Consider the following 15087-nt stretch of genomic DNA (forward strand, 5'->3'; position numbering starts at 1 on the left):
TCTATCCTCAGAACAGACAACTCCGGGTAGCTCAGTTAATATACAAACAGCCGCAGGATAATGTCGTGATTTACTTGGACTGGCAGCGGAGTACAGATTCTGAGTCACGGTGGTTGCCATTGATTTTGACAGCGCATTCGACAACGTGCGTTTTCTGTTCTTAGTAAAGAGCCAAATGGGTTTTCGAACCCCTTTTATCAATATCATTCGGTGCCCGTACGACAGTACAGAATCGCTGATTCAGATCAATGGCCGTGTGGGGGGACCAGTAACATCTGGCGTTCCATAAGGCAAGGTTGCCCACTTTCGGCACTACTCTGTACCATAGCACTGGAGCCCCTCACTGGGAGCCTGACAACCCACCTTTCCGGTCTCACTTTGCGACAGCACACTTTTCAGTGTGATCTGTATGTAACGAACTCCTCTTCTTAGTCCACTAACGGAATGAAACACATATGGTTCTTGATTTGATATCAATGTACGGAGCTGCAGTGGGCAGTAACATGAATGTGGGAAAATCCTCGTCGATACCCATTGAACGTGACCTCTCACACAACGACTTAGCACCTCTCCCATGTGTACAGACACTATGATACTTGGTATCATCTTCACCCCCACCGTACGCCGCTCTGCTGCCGTCAATATTCGGCTTACTCTCCAAATTATCTGCAGTGCAGTGCGACAAAATCTCCTCCACTGACTCGATTCCTTACAACGCGTCAAATACCTCAATCAACATGTGTCGGCCATAACGGTCCACATGGAACAGGTACTCCCACTGCCATTTACTATTGGACACATCCTCCAGGCCGCGTTCGGACACTTTCTTACGGCCGGTGTGCTCTTTAAGGTCTGCTATGAAACATTCACCCTTCCCCTACGGGCAGGGGGCCTCGACCCTGTCAATATGTAACTCCGAGCGGCGTCCTTGTGCGCGTGCCTTCCTCGAACCGAAGAACTCTACACCCTACTGCTTCGTTACATATCCCACAACAACGTCAAACTCAAACATCCACCGATGCGGTGGCCCTCAGTTTGGCGCCATGTCCACCAGCGTTTCCTTCCATACAACGTCCAGGTAGCATGGTAAATGTCGCATGTGGAAAATACGCCACAAATCAACGTCTTCACGCAATCGGACTATCGGACACTCCGCTGTGTTCAGTTTCCCACCTCGTGGATGACGATGCTCCCCACCTGACTTGTGCTGCCACCACAGACGTCTGCAAACTTGGTCGACAGTTCGTTGTCTGCTACTTCCGCGTCCCGCCGGACTCAACTGACCCATGGACTTTTATCCATTCAGGATACTTATTTCCCAGCCACCATAAATCAAGTTATTGTGTGGATCAAAGGGTGGACGATCACTTACCTGTATAATGATGGCGATAAATCACACCTTGACTTCTGGTAGTTTTTATTTCTGCTCTCTGAATTTCAATTTCTACTCCACATTTTTCTTTAGTTTCCTTTACTGCTTGCACCGTGACAGATTGAATAACATCAGGGATAGGCTAAAAGCCTATCTCACTCCTTTCTCAACCAGTGTTTCTCTTTCATGCCCCTCAGTTGGTGTAAGTGCCGTCTGGTTTCTGTACAAGTTCTAAGTCGTCTTTCGCTCCCTATATTTACCCCCGATACCTTCAGAATTCCAAAAACAGTATTCCAACACCACACTACACCACACTTGAGTGCACTGTACTTATTGTAATATTCACACACCCATTATTTTAATGAAAACAAACAAAAGTGAAGTTATAATGCAGCAAAATTGAATTGTGAGGGTAGTTTGCAAGCCATACACGGCCGTACCTGTATATAAGCCTCACTAATACAACCACTGAACCAATATCTCCGAAATTACTTCCTGACACGTGTACTATTTCTATAATAAATGAAAAGCACCAGTTTGCTTTTATTCTACAGTATTACTTTTACTGTGTTAATCGGTTTTCGGCTTACAAGGCCATCTTCAGACATTTACTGAGTATTGTCACCAAAGAACATACAATGTTTGTAAACAACATTGGAAGAGAAGTTACACGTCTGTTCAATTTTTTACTTTTTCAATCCTTTACCACCATACTGCCACAGACGTTACTTACTGCATGGCACTGCTTCAATCTAAACGTGTAACTTCTCTTCCAATGTTGTTTACAAACATTGTAACTTCTTTGGTGATAATAGTCAGTAAAAGTCTGAAGATGGCCTTGTACGCCGAAAACCGGTTAAATCAATAAAAGTAATACTGTAGAACAAAAGCAAACTGGTGCTTTTAATTTATCATAATATTGTTCTACCAAGAACCGACGGAAGAGTCAGTGAACATGTACTGTTTCAGACTGCACTGTCTAAGCAATAGACACAAAATTTCTTCAGATGATCAGTATAGGTCCACTTACCGCACCTAACACATCACTTCCTGGTTGATTTGTCCCGTGATCTACCACACTCATAACATATTCCCCTTTTTTTCCTCTTGCGACCTGTTTACAGTCTCTTCCATTCCAGACAATAAAAGTCAACGCCTGCCGATCTGCTTCGGAACCCGTCGCAGCTGACATCACCTTTCTATTTTGCTCTTTATACGTTCCCAAACAATATTGGTTATAAAAGTATTTCTCTTAGGTGCTTTAGTTTCATTTTCACTGAATATATAAATGCAAGATGCATGCACTACAGCTAAGGTTAGTAGATTGTAGAGGACTATCGTAGGACAACCACTTGTATATCGAACGACATCATTGTTTTGAGACAGCTAGTCAACCAAGTCCCCATCAACTTTTGTCATGTACAATGTTATGATCTCATGTTTTTTCGCATCCCCTGTATTTTTGTCGGTAACATCGTCACGGTGCATTGTATTAACTACAAGGACAGCTTAATTCTTCTTAGGACTGTATGAAACAAGTGTCTTTCCCTTTTGAAAGTTTAAGATTCAAGATTTCTCTGTTCTTTATTTATTTGGTAGAAACTCCAGAGTTATTTGTGTTTATTTCGACTAAGTGTTCCCACGTAAGCAAGACTTTGTCTTTAGGATTTCCAGTAAGAGAATGCGTCGGAAACCGGTTATCGGCAGTTACATCTCTGTTAGTGTCCGGACTTCGCTGCTCCATTCTTATTAAAACATCACATGGGTTATTGCTTTGTATATAAGCTCCATCGGGCAGCAAACCAACATTGGTTTCGAAATAGCCTACAATGCTGTCTTAGCATCAGCTACAACAAATATTGTTAACCCATACTTAAATAGGTTTGCTATGTACGAACTGCCACAATGGACAGTTAATGCTAAACGCTAACAGCTCTTCATCTACAGTAAGGTATTCACTTGGCGAAAAGTATTCCTGGAAATTATATAGTATTATTTCAAACACTTCTCTTGTGGAAGCTAACTTATCCGTTTCCTTTCTCAAGTTTCTTCGAAATATAAGCATCGTAGAACAAAGCGAAATCTTTATTCAGTCACTGATAAGTAACGTGATTCTAGGTTATAGCCTTTGCAATTGTGGAATTGTCCCACATATGATGAGTGTCTGTTCTAGATTTCCTCACTGTTCCCATAAGTTACAGTAAACCCAACAATGCTGTGATTTCTGTTTCATCCTTACTACGGGCATCACGATCCTTGCCAACGGTTTCTATGTAAATATTTGTGAAAACTGCATAACTCCATCGTGCTGGGTATAGTGGGACAGCAATTCATTTTTAAATTGTGATGCGAAACACTGCAATTCTGGTTGTCCAGCTTCAGAACGTATTTCTCAGGCTCTGCTTTACAGTCCACGCGGATGTATGAGTATGTTGTGTGCGTGAGTACGTATGTTGTGTGGGGGCTTCTGTTTCAGCCATTTTGTGGTCTTATGTTCCTCCGCTGCATCACTAAGTTTATCATTCCAGGCCAACAATGCTGTTACATCTGAAACTTTCTCAACATTCCGCCTTTTATTTGGTGCAGCCATTCGAATATTACCAATAATCGTGACCACAAGCATATTACACAATATTTAATATAAAACCAATACTATAGACATGAAGTACTAAACATTTGTCAACCAGAGCACAAAATGTGGATAAACTTATTTTTATACTGCCTAACAACTGCCACATTCGATCAACAATGGTGAAATACTGACCTTTAAAGTGTCATTCGAAGCTATACAAATTCATGTCTGTGGACAACCCGACGAGCAACAATATGACAAAAAGAAAATCGCTGGGTGACCTATGTCACCATTGTGAGTATTCAAGTGTTAAAACCGGTTCCTGAAACCTTAGGAACAGGGTTTCTCGAGACAGTTTAGTTCTGTCCTCAAGAGTCTGGCAATTCAGTTTCTGTACCATCTTTGTGACACTCTCCCACGGGTCAGACAAACATGTGGCCTTTCCTTCAATGTCCACTGTTAGTCCTATTTGGTGCCACACACTTGAGAGCAGTAGTCTAGGATGGGCAGCACGAGTGATTTTTAAGCAATCTCCTTTGTAGATTGATTGCATTTCCTCAGTATTCTACCAATAAACCGTAGTATACCATTGCATTACCCACGACTGAGCCTACGTGCTCATTACATTTCAGATATCTACAAAGTGTTTTACCCACAGTCACAGGAAACTACACTTTTCAGTTTTGCACTTTAAAAGGCATACGCGAAAAGTTTTATGGTATGCCGTTTTTTGTGTATATCCTTCTGTATTTGAATTGCAACTGTCTTCTGTGTCAAAACTATTCACAAGGAACTTATTCACACTATTAAAGGTTTCGGCCATTAAGGCCTTTGTCAGCAGTAGACACAACATACACACACGCACACACACACACACACACACACACACACACACACACACGTAAACGCGTTTACGTGAGTGTGTTTGTGTGCGTGTGTGTATGCGTGTCTACTGCTGACAAAGGCCTTAATGGCCGAAAGCTTTAATTGTGTGAATCTTTTTGTTGTGCCTATCGCGACTCAGCATCTCCGCTATATGGTGAGTAGCAACTTTCCTTCTCAGGTATTGTTACATTCCACCCTGGATTTTCCATCGTTTGATTTTTACAAGGAAGTTATTTTAGTTCTGTAATTCGCTTCGTTATATTTGTGTTGCATTCTTTAACAGTTTTCAAGCTTCAGCACTTCTTTCTTCATCTCTAGGTTATTCTTTGGTATAATATTCAACCATACTATCTGCTTTTTGCTTCACACAAAATAGCATTCCAAAAGCTTCTTCTTAATTAACAATAATCCAATTAATTTTTCATAATTCTATGAATGCCGTAGAACATATAGTTCTCAACATCTTCAGTATTAATCTTAGAATATAGCTCTTTTGACTTACCAAATTCGTTCACGAAGGTATCATCCGAATGATAGTCGAACTCGTAGTAGTAGACTGACAAGTTAGTTACTTCCGTTATTCTTCTCACCATTGCATCAGTGGGGTTGAAGAAATTTAAATCTACATCAAGCTGCAACAATGAGATATTTGTTACATAAGTATACTGAATTATAAACCACAGTCTAAGGTACGTACTGTACTCCCTAAGTACGACAGTGCAGCGGAACTTTATGTGGTGGTAAGTCGTTCGAATGTTGTTGGGCGCTAAAAATGTTAATCTTCATAATTTTGCTGCAAAATGGATAACACACACAATTTATGATTTCCATAATATACCCCAAAATCGTTGATTAAAATCAACATTTCTGTGCTGATTTTCATGTAGCGAGGATGTCCATGAAACCCAGAAGGTAGTAAATACCAGCGCCCAAGTGGATACGGTGCTCATGCACTTGCAGAAGGAGGGATTGCAACACTCAGTAGGAACTGTGAACACTGACATTCATAAATTTTACCTACAGCAGCATACATGAAAGCAAGTGCAACGGAAGTGGCATTTCATAATATACCTTTCATAACAGTATATCATCTCCAGGTAATTTTAATCGGTTCGCGTATCACCTTAAAACTCTAGTGGCCTATGTAACAACAAAAACTAAGGAATTGTTGTTGGTAACTTTAACGTAGACTTTCTTAAAAACTCACCGAGGAAGAATCTATTTGAGTCACAGCACTATCATTCGACTTAATTCCCGCTATAAACTTTCCAACTAAGGCACTTAATTGTCCACCAAGAGCCACTGATAGTATCCTTATAGAAATGTCTTATGAACAAAATTATATTACAAAACTAATACTCAATCGTCACCCAGACCATGACATACATTGTGGCCACGGGGTTAAAGGCGCTACAGTCTGGAACCGCGCGACCGCTACTGTCGCAGGTTCGAATCCTGCCTCGGGCATGGATGTGTGTGATGTCCTTAGGTTAGTTAGGTTTAAGTAGTTCTAAGTTCTAGGCGACTGATGACCTCAGATGTTAAGTCCCATAGTGCTCAGAGCCATTTGAACCATGACATACATGTCCTGTTGTTAAATCTTAACAATGAACAGGACATAACATCTATTACATCGGAATGCAAGAGACTGGTTGGTAAACCAAAAATTCATTATTTTCGGACAATCTTCAAAGACATGAACTGGAGTGATGTATACAGCGCTAATAGCGTTAATGAAATATACAACACTCTTCTTAATAAAATACTTAACTTATCTGAACGCTATTTTCCCAAAAAACTGACCCAAATTAGACCAAAGTTTACAAATGAAGCATGGATTACTCGAAGATTAATGCTGTCGTATAAAATAAATAGGAAACTCTGTCTACCAGTAAGAAACAGCTCTGATGTTGATGCTACAGGACGTTACCAGACGTACGGCAAAATATTAAAGTTAATAATACAGATGGCAGAGCAAATACAATACAAGAAAAAGATCAGCACAATCTGGGATATGGTGAAAGAGGAGGCTGGTGGAACCAGACATGAACAGGGCCAAATAACATTAACAAACTTTTAAAAAACATTTCATAACCCTTACTCAAATGATGGGGCTGTCATGTTCAGTAGATGCTGCCATGGAGCACCTCACCCCAGACAGTGCATATTACTTCACTAACATGAATATGACCCTCACTACCCAAGCAGAAGTAACGTCTATCAGAAAATCTTTAAAATTAAAAAACTGTAGTCGTTACCATGAAATATCAACAAAGCTAATTAAAGAATGTGCTTCTGAGTTTAGTTACATATTAAGTTATCAGTGCAACAAGTCGTATATCAGTGGGATATTTCGTGGATTTTGAAATATACCGAAGTTAAGCCTTTGTTTAAAAAAGGAGGTAAAGAAATAACGTCAAGATTCCATCCAATTTTACTTTTGCCAGCATTCTCAAAAATTTCGGAAAAACTAATATACAACTGAAATCCTTGGGAGAGCCAGCCATGTCGAAACTATTTCAGCTGGTGAGCAAGCTGTATAAGACAGACGAAGTATCCTCAGACATAACGAAGAATATCATAATTCCAATTCCGACAAAACAGGTGCTGACAGGTGTGAAAATTACCGAACTATCGGTGTAATAAGTCACGCTTGCGAAATACCAACATGAACCCTTTACAGTCGAATGGAAAAACTGGAAGAAGCCGATCTCTCTGAGATCAGTTTGGATTTCGTAGAAATGTAGGAACACGTGAGGCAATACTGATCCTACGACCTACGTTTATAGCATTTGTAGACTTAGAGAAAGCTTTTGACAATGTTGACTGGAATACTTTCTTTCAAATTCTGGATGAGGCAGGGGTAAAACACAGGGAGCGAAAGGCTATTTACAATTTGTGTAGAAACCAGATGAAGTTATAAGAGTCGAGGGGCACGAAAAGGAAGTAGTGGTTGAGAAGGGGGTGAGACAGGGTAGTAGCCTATCCCCGATGTTATTCAATCTCTACATTCAGCAAGCAGTAAATGAAACAAAAGAAAAATTTGGAGTAGCAATTAAAATCCAAGGGGGAATAAATAAAAACCTTGAGACTTGTCGACGACATTGTAATTCTGTCAGAGACAGCAAAGGACTGGGAAGAGCAGTTAAACGTAATGGACAGTCTCTAGAAAGGAAGATATAAGATGAACATCAACAAAAGCAAAACGAGGATAATGGAATGTATCGAATTAAATCAAGTGATGCTGAGGGAATTAGATTAGAAAATGAGACACTTAAAGTAGTATATGGGTTTTGCTATATGGGCAGCAAACTAGCGGATGATGGTCAAAGTAGAGAGGATATAAAATGTGGGTTGGCAATGGCAAGGAAAGCGTTTCTCAAGAAGAGAAATTGGTTAACATCGAGATTTAAGCATCAGGAAGTCTTTCCTGAAAGTATTTGTATGGAGTGTAGCTCTATGTGGAAGTGAAACATAGACGACAAACCGTTTGGACAGGAAGAGAATAGAAAATTTAGAAATGTGGTGTTACAGAAGAAGGCTAAAGATTAGATGGGTGGATCACATAACTAAGGAGGAGGTTCTGAAGAGTATTGGGAGAAGAGGAATTTGTGACAGAATTTGACTAAAAGAAGGGATCGGTTAGGAGGACACGTTCTGAGGCATCATCACCAATTTAATGTTGGAGGGAATCGTTGAGGGTAAAAATAGTAGAGGGAGACCAAGAGATGAATACACTAAGCAGATTCAAAAGGTTGTAGGTTGCAGCAGTTACTCGGAGATGAAGAACTACATCAAATCAGCCTTTGTATTGGAGATCACAACACTACCATCACCAACAACAAGAACAACAAAATTATATAGTCAGCTTCTTAACTATCTGACAACAAATAACATATTGTCCAAGTCTGAGTTCAGATTGCTAGAGGGTTATAATACTGAGAAGGCTATCTACGCATACAGTGAATATGAACTTTATTCATTATGCAATAAATTATGGACTACTGATATATTATGTGATCTGTTAAAGGCCCTTTATGTATAAATCCCAATATCTGTTAAGTAAATTAGAATATTATTGTGTAAAAGGACATGCTACAAAATGTGATACCATATCTTTGACAGGAAACAAAGGGTGTCATTAGGAAAGAGACATTAATAGGCTATCAGGCGTCATCCAACTAGGAACAAGTTACCTGTGACATCCCACAAGGCTCCACCTTAGGGTCCTTATTTTTTCTTGTGTATACCAATGACTCTTCATCAGTAATTTTACCCAAAGCCAAGTTTGTTTTGTTTGTGAATGATACAAACATAGCAACAGACAGCAAATCAAGTGTAATCTCTGAAAGATCGGTTAATGAAATTTTCATGGACATTAATAAATGGCTCCTAGCCACCAATTCTTTGTTACTAAACTTTGAAAAAGCACACTACATGCAATTCAGAGCTTTTAAGATGTTTCCTATCAGCATATGTCTAAAATATGTGAACAAACTGATAGAAGAAATTAATATTGTTAAATTCTTGGAATTACAGCTTGACAGTAAACTGAACTGGGAGGAGCACACCACCGAACTGCTCAATCACCTACACAGACCTCTATTTGCACTGCAGATATAGTCAGACATAGAGGATATAAAAGTGAAAACCCAACACACCCTTCGTCATTCCATGATGTCGTATGACATTATTTTTTGTGGTAAATCATCAAGCCAAGCTAACGTTTTCCAGGTACAGAAAAGTATAATAAGAAATATTTGTGCTGTGAACTCAATAACACTCTGCAGAGGCCTATTTAGGGAGGCTGCTGCTTCCCAATATATTTAATCCATGATGCAATTTGTCATTAAAAGTATATGTTTTTTAAAACCACCAGCTCAGTTCATAGAATAAATACCACATAAAAGAATAATCTTCATGAAGATTTTAAGTCACTTACTTTGGTCCAAAAAGGTGTCGGTCATTCAGGAACACACATTTTCAATAACTTGCCAGCATGTATAAAACGTTTAACTACGAATAAAGTTCATTATAAGACGAGCCTAAAGTTTTTATCGGTGTGCAACTCATTCCTCTACATTGACGAATTTCTTAGTACAGGTACCGATGTGTGCATATCAGTGTGTGTGTGTGTGTGTGTGTGTGTGTGTGTGTGTGTATGTGTGTTTTACTAATAATATAAAATATTGCCAATATTAGTACAATCTGACTTCTGTATAAATTCAGTGCAGTAATGCGATCATTGTAGATAAGTGCTGTACAATGATTCTTCCATTCAGTGTTTATTAACTCGTATATGCAAACATGTTTAAAATGTGTTTGGCTCATTCCACATCAATGACAATCATTTCACTTTGGATCTGTACATTAGCATACTCATATTTGTTTTTCATTGTAAATATTTATTATAAATTCTTGTTCTTCTCACATGTTCTACGTCCTGGAGGATATCCTCACATTTGATCAATTGGAACGAAACGTACATCTAATCTATTCCCCTACCGCATGGCGATCTTGGGCAAAAAATTTTAGATGGGGAGTAAACCATCATTCGAATCTCCATCCGCCGTCTATTCAAGGGAATGTGGTCAGAAGGAAATAACTCTTACTTTTTACCACTCGAAGCGTGTAATATTCGAACCCCTTGATGGTCTTGGAGGATTGGAGGACTTGAAAGAGAAACAGAGACTGATTGTAGCTATAGAGTAAATTCGTGAGGTATGGTGGCTGGAAGCATAAGATTCCTGGTCGGGTAACTGTAGACTTATCAATACAAAATTATTATGAACAGGATAGTGAACGGATTACTTTAGTCAAGATAGAGACAAATACACAACCCACCATTATAAAACAAGTATACATGTCTGGCTCAATAGAAAATGGAAAAAAGATTATGTTAAGGAAGACGAAAATATTGTTGGCGTCGAAGAATAGAAATCGATAGTGGGTAAAACAGTATAAGGGAAAATTAAAGGAAAATATATACTGGGTAAAATGAAAGAAAGGGGAAGCTGCCTGCAAGATGCAGTCCCATCATTCACAAAACAATTTGTTTAAAAACCACGAAAACATATTGTTTGCATTGGATGAAGCCTGTGGAGAGCGAAAGGTTCACACATATTATAAAATGATAAGATGTTTCGAAATTTATACCGGAAAGCATTTCTACTAGAGGAAGTGGACTCTGATCATAAATTATTTGTTATATACTGAAGCTGAAATTACTACAAGATAGAAAATTAAGGAGATAGGACCTGGATAAGTTGAAATAATCCGAGGTTGTGCGGGGCATCAAAGAGAGCAATAGCAACTGACTGACTGAAATAGGGAGAAGAATACGAACATGATGAACTGTGAGGTTTGAGACCAAATAGGGAAAGCTGCAGAGGAATTACTATATAAATACACTAGGCCTAAAGGTAATTCCTCAGCAACACAAGAAACGCTAAATTTTATTGGTGAAAAAGCAAATACAAAATGCAACAAATGTAGCATGGTAATGAGATGTAAAATATATGTTATTGACAGAAAGCACAAAATGGCAAAACAGAACTTGCAACAAGAGGAAAACAAAACGCGCATGACTGTGGACAAGATTATAGAAAAAATAAAGAAAAGAACATCGAGAGGTCAGATCAGGAGCTAGTACTAAGCAAAGAAGGAAAGGCTAAAAAAGGAAAGGATTTTATGTAAAGAAAACTCAAGTCAAAACAACGGGAACGGAGGAGGAAGTAGATAAAGATGAGATGAATGATAGAACATTACGAAAAAAATTGACGAATGTATAGAAAGACCCATGTAAATAAAGGGTACATGGTCTAGCCCGCATCGCTTCACAATTTTTGGGCTCCTACTGTGACATTACACATCTATACTGGCTGCTACGTAACGTAATCCGTTTAGTTTTGTGGTTTAAAGTAGTTCTGTTCTTCTAAATTTTAGCATTTTCTAATCGATTCATTTCCGTTCTCCATAAATCTGCGTAGTTACTGCAGCTTACATCCATCTTAACTTGTTTACAGTAGTCAGTCCATGTCCGACGTATCCTCACCCCCCAACACCAGCCCTCCTTCCCCCGCCGCATCACGCAAAACACAAACATGAACATCCTAGGTCACGAAATAGCACACTCAAGTTTCATGACTTCTTCATTTTATCCGCAGTAACCTAAAATCATTTATTATGAGGTGGTCCGTTTCTGCACTACTGCACGAGAATATAAGAAAAGTACATGCAGTATAAACATGAAAGCGGAGATTTGCATGTCTCAAAGAAAACTGAAAAACGTGCTAATTGTCATGAAACAATGTGGGTTAATATTTTCATTAAAATTCCTGTAGAGACAAAAGAGATGTCAGACATAACAGGTACAGCTGTTTCGTATTCTGCCTAAATTTTGGAGTGTTGTGAACGTTACACCTATTTCTGAACAGACCATCCATTTTAGACTTTCAAAATGTAAACCTGTTAGTCTTTTTAAATAGCGCGATATCTTTGACGCTCAAGATAGCTCTACTCTACTAAGCTGAAGTTTCGTTGGTAACCTCGTATCCTCTCATTGAAGACATACAAATTTCTTCTCGTTGGTCCTGCAGCTGAAATTGTCGTTTTACTTACACCTTGTTCTAAATACCAACGTAGCCTACATGAATACGTCTAATACGTTTGGTAGGGAGGGAAGGAAGGAATATTGGGTTTAACGTCTCGTCGACATCGAGGTCTTTAGAGACGGAGCACAACCTCGGATTGCGTCGAGGATGGGAAAGGAAACTGGCCGTGCACTGTCTAAGGAACCATCTCGGCAATGCCTGGAGAGATTTAGAGGTAAGAAGCAGAAGACATACCAAATCACAGTGACTGCCTAAATCAGACGACACTTTTCTAATACTGCTATTGTTCCTACTGGTTAAGAAAATACATTGTTTCAGTTGATAACATTATAATCAACATACAATTCCTACTGCGTAGCATCTACACAGAAAAATTGGCTGAACAGTATTCTTTACTTACGTGAACTAAAGGTTGCGGCTGATCGGTAGTGATAGTTTCGTTTCCAAAATAGAAGTTCCTAAGCTTGTCTGCTGCTTGAGTCTGCTCTTCTATCGTCGACAAATGTAGGCAAGGTCCCACCACTTTTTCGAATGTCTTGTTAAGGTTAGTTACAAGGTCTGACTTATTTACAATACCAGCACCTAAAACGAAAAATATTGTTACAACAAACAACAAAGTAGCTATCGTACCTTATGTACCCTTGTTATTTTTCAACACAGCGAGTTTTTCAACACACACAGGCACATACCTAATGGTACACTGCAAACAGTACAACGCTCAGTTCTAACATGTTCGTAAATTACATTTTACAGACGTTTCCTCTCTGCAAATTACTTACGGATTTCATTTTTTATTATAGTTGCCTTAATTGTACTGTAATTGTTTTAATAACAAGAATTACGAACTAAGTGTTAGAAACCTTCTTATTTCAGTAACTAAGCCATTTCGTCGAAGCCTTACGAGATATTTGCAGTTTGGTGATTTTCAAACCGTCACTAGACTCACCCTGATGTCTTCACGGTATAAGGCAGTAATACATGAAATTTATTTGCGACCACTCACCTGTCTCAGAGGAGGTCACGCCAGTCATGATAGGCACCTGGTTAAAGCGACCTTCATTCACAGCCCGTATAGGGGACTGTGATATGAATGCACCTTCGATATCCGGTTCGATGTTAGGTGCCCATACGCTGTATGAGAAGTAGAGATTTTGCTGGAAAAAAGCAAAACAGGATACTAACTTAAAAATTGCAAATTTCTTCCACACTGCTGAATGATCAGATCACTAATAGGAACCAACGCTATTATGACTGAAAATTTTTTACGTAAGTATGCCTATGCTCTTGCAATGGATTCCATTTCGGTTTCATTAATCCCCGCCATCCAAATGATTCATTCCTAGAACTCATACTTTTAAAGTCAAGTTGGGACTTGCTGTTTTAAGAATGTGTCTTATCCGCAAGTTCTCTGAATGACGCCCATCTTTGGTGGTTACCTTACAGTTTTTATAGTTACAGCTGATTGGATTGGATTGGTTGGGGGAAGAGACCAAACAGCGAGGTCATCGGTCTCATCGGATTAGGGAAGGAAGTCGGCCGTGCCCTTTCAAAGGAACCATCCCGGCATTTGCCTGGAGCGATTTAGGGAAATCACGGAAAACCTAAAACAGGATGGCCGGACGCGGGATTGAACCGTCGTCCTCCCGAATGCGAGTCCAGTGTGCTAATAGTTACAGCTGATTTTAGTATATTATCTATTTAGAGTAATTTAAAGGTTCCTTTATGGGCGATGGTGCTCTGATTAATTATATAATTTCATCACAGTGAATCAACCATTTTTAGTTCTGTAAGCATTAAATATGCTGACCGCAACATAACTGCATTGAGCGCCACCTGTGTCCGTCCTCTGCAGAACCTGTATGCAAGCCTCATTCCACTGCTCGCCTGTGTGCCCGCTTCAAGTCCCTGCCGTCAAATAACGGCGGAAACATTGTGTATCATGTTCAAATGTGTACATTTCTTTGTGAGTGTGGTCCTACCATTCCTCAAAAATTGTTCAAATGGATTTGAGCAATATGGGACTTAACTTCTGAGGTCATCAGTCCCCTAGAACTTAGAACTACTTAAACCTAACTAACCGAAGGACATCACACACATCCATGCCCGAGGCAGGATTCGAACCTGCGACCGTAGCGGTCGAGCGGTTCCAGGCTGTAGCGCCTAGAACAGCTCGGCCACCACGGCCGGCAACCATTCCTCCATTCTGGTCTATTGGCTTCTTTTTTTTTAATATCAGTCTTTCTGAATGGTATCATCCAGCTCGCCAAGAATTCTTCTTCTGTGCCAACTTCTTCATCTCAGAGGAGCACTTGCAACCTACGTTCTCAATTATTTGCTCGATATATTTATTCAATATCTTCATCTACTGTTTTTTCATCTACAGTTCCTCTTGTACCATGAAATCTATTCCGTAATGTCTTAACAGATGTCCTGCCATCCTGTCCCTTCTTCTTGTCAGTATTTGCCATATATTCCTTTCCTTACCGATTCTTCGGAGAAGCACCTGATCGCAAATGAATCGATTCTCCTCTGTTTCGATTTTCCTGTAGTCTGTGTTTCACTACCACACAGTTCTCTGCTCCATACGTACACTCTCACAAATTTCTTACTCAAATTAAGGCTCGTGTTAAATACTTGTAGGCTTC

At 39.5% G+C, this 15087-nt stretch overlaps 1 protein-coding gene across 1 annotated transcript in view; it reads right to left on the reverse strand.

The window, feature by feature from the left end:
• Window positions 1–15087, reverse strand: part of LOC126251825 (acetylcholinesterase-like) — a 132990-nt gene that overhangs the window by 34582 nt on the left and 83321 nt on the right. Inside the window, exons 6-8 of the mRNA XM_049952487.1 lie at window positions 13446–13596; window positions 12843–13024; window positions 5332–5461 (exon numbers count right to left, since the gene is read on the reverse strand). Coding sequence (XP_049808444.1) covers window positions 5332–5461; window positions 12843–13024; window positions 13446–13596 — 463 coding nt within the window. The remainder of the gene's footprint in view (window positions 1–5331; window positions 5462–12842; window positions 13025–13445; window positions 13597–15087) is intronic.

The sequence above is a fragment of the Schistocerca nitens genome, chromosome 4 (genome assembly GCF_023898315.1).
Source record: "Schistocerca nitens isolate TAMUIC-IGC-003100 chromosome 4, iqSchNite1.1, whole genome shotgun sequence".
NCBI classification, from domain to species: domain Eukaryota; kingdom Metazoa; phylum Arthropoda; class Insecta; order Orthoptera; family Acrididae; genus Schistocerca; species Schistocerca nitens.